Source organism: Amphimedon queenslandica, unplaced genomic scaffold (assembly GCF_000090795.2).
Source record: "Amphimedon queenslandica unplaced genomic scaffold, v1.1 AMPQUscaffold_13152, whole genome shotgun sequence".
Taxonomy (NCBI): Eukaryota; Metazoa; Porifera; class Demospongiae; order Haplosclerida; family Niphatidae; genus Amphimedon; species Amphimedon queenslandica.
In genome coordinates, this window is record NW_003546612.1 from 92,256 (window position 1) to 94,215 (window position 1,960).

The following is a 1,960-nucleotide window of genomic DNA, read 5'->3' on the forward strand; positions in this document are numbered from 1 at the left end:
TAACAATAACAAGCTTATAATAGTGTTAGTACTGACAAGTTTGCAAGCATTAAATTTTGGTACAGTTTTACACTCATTTTCTAATGTAAATTAAATCTTTTTATTAGATACACATACATCCAAATAAATTGGATGAGGTAGGACCACATTGGAAATATTCTCATTGTCATACACTTCCTCAGTTGGATACTTGTTGTCATCCTATTAATGATCAATAATAACATGATTCAAATTTTATAAAGAGCACCTCATTTTTTAAAGATTCTAATTCAGAGTACAGTAGCGGTACTGACTCATGCTTTAAAGTTAAAGCAGGATCATCATAGTCTGAAGTTGAATGTTCTTCAGATGGAGCAGCTTTTGAATCATTTGGCATTGAATTATATAAGTTTGAAAAAATTATAAAAATCAAAATTAAATATTGGACTTATTCATAAAATTTCTTACTTATTGGATTTATAAGATTTGTAGTAGCAGGATCATTTAGTTCACGAGAGTTCCTTTTTGATCTTGCTACTAATAAAACTATCAACGGAATAGCAACTATTAGTATTAGTAAAATAAGCAACATTGCACCAATGACTCCACCAATAACTAACAAATTATTACTACCATCAACTGAAGTGGTGGGCATGACAGAAGAACTTGTGCTTAGTGTAGTGGCTGAGTTTACTGATGATGATGACGATCTTGTAGTAGCTATTAAAACATTGATATTATTTATGGTAAAGGATAGTGATGTAAATGAACTGTTCTATGCATCTCTTGATGTAACCTTGCTTACCTATGCAAAGGGGAATGTTATTACTCCATTGACCAGTAGCAGTACATGTTAATGTTGATACTCCTACTAAACCATATCCAGGATTACAGTTAAAACTAACAGTAGTTCCATAGTTGTATTGATTGCTATTAGAAGTGAAGTTAGTGAATACATTATCATTAGTATATCCATTAGCTGGTTCACCAGGATTACCACAGTTTACTATTGAACAAGATGGAGTTGGTGAAGACCATGATGCATTCAGTAGACATGATATAGTATCATTTCCATTAATATTATATCCAGTACTACAGTTGTATTGAACTCTAGCTCCATATTCTGTATCATTATCCAATTGAGAGTATGTAGCATTAAGAACTGATGGTGGAGCACCACAGTCAACTTTAACTGGTTAGATCAAATAATTTATCTATAATAAATGTAGATCAACTTACCAACATCAGCTTCAGCATGTACTACATAATAATGGTTAAAACTACAAGTTATTGTAGTCGCTGATGCTGAATTTTTTGACACACATGCTCCTATACGAGATGTATATCTTATTCCAGTAATAGGTAATGCATTAGCAGTAGTATATAGGTATGCTCCAACGAAGCTTCCTTTGCGTATACCAACTGCTGAACTGAATGGAGCTGTATTTAGTGTAGCTCTTTTTTTACGTCGATCTAAAATAAAAAGATGGTTTCATACATGGGGTCTGACTGTTTTGTTTGATTTACTTACTATTGGTGTGGGTATAAGTATAATGTTGTATTGTAGCAGGGTCCTAGATACATACCAGTATGCATAATTTAAATGAATATTAAAATTTAAATGCATATTATATTCTTATTTCAACTACCTTTTCATAGGTCTTTGAACCAACTTGTTTCCAAATAGCCAAAGTGACATTATAAGTTGAACCAATATTCAGGCTACTGGTATAAAACGAGATGTTGTAGTCATAAAATGATCTAGAACATGTTGCTGGACTAAGAGTACTGAGGAACCACTTTCCTCCAGGAAATGTCTCTCTGTAAATACTAAGACTAGCATCATTCCCAACCTTACAAGACAAAACACCTAAAAACAGACCACAATCACTCTATTAATCTCTATAGGCACCCACTTGTAAATGTAAGAAAAAGAAGCAACATCCTGAGCATCTTGCAGAAAAAAGGGTGTGCCTGTCCT

General features: G+C 32.9%; 1 protein-coding gene across 1 annotated transcript; it reads right to left on the reverse strand.

The window, feature by feature from the left end:
• Positions 1–6: 6 nt before the first annotated feature.
• LOC109584901 (uncharacterized) lies at positions 7–1,950 on the reverse strand. The gene is made up of 8 exons (XM_020000811.1): positions 1,896–1,950; positions 1,629–1,849; positions 1,511–1,553; positions 1,219–1,452; positions 785–1,171; positions 448–699; positions 248–357; positions 7–201 (listed from the first exon to the last, which is right to left on the reverse strand). The coding sequence occupies exons 1-8, from the start codon at positions 1,930–1,932 to the stop codon at positions 91–93; spliced, it is 1,395 nt and encodes a 464-aa protein (XP_019856370.1). The 5' UTR covers positions 1,933–1,950; the 3' UTR covers positions 7–90.
• Between the last annotated feature and the right edge of the window lie 10 nt (positions 1,951–1,960).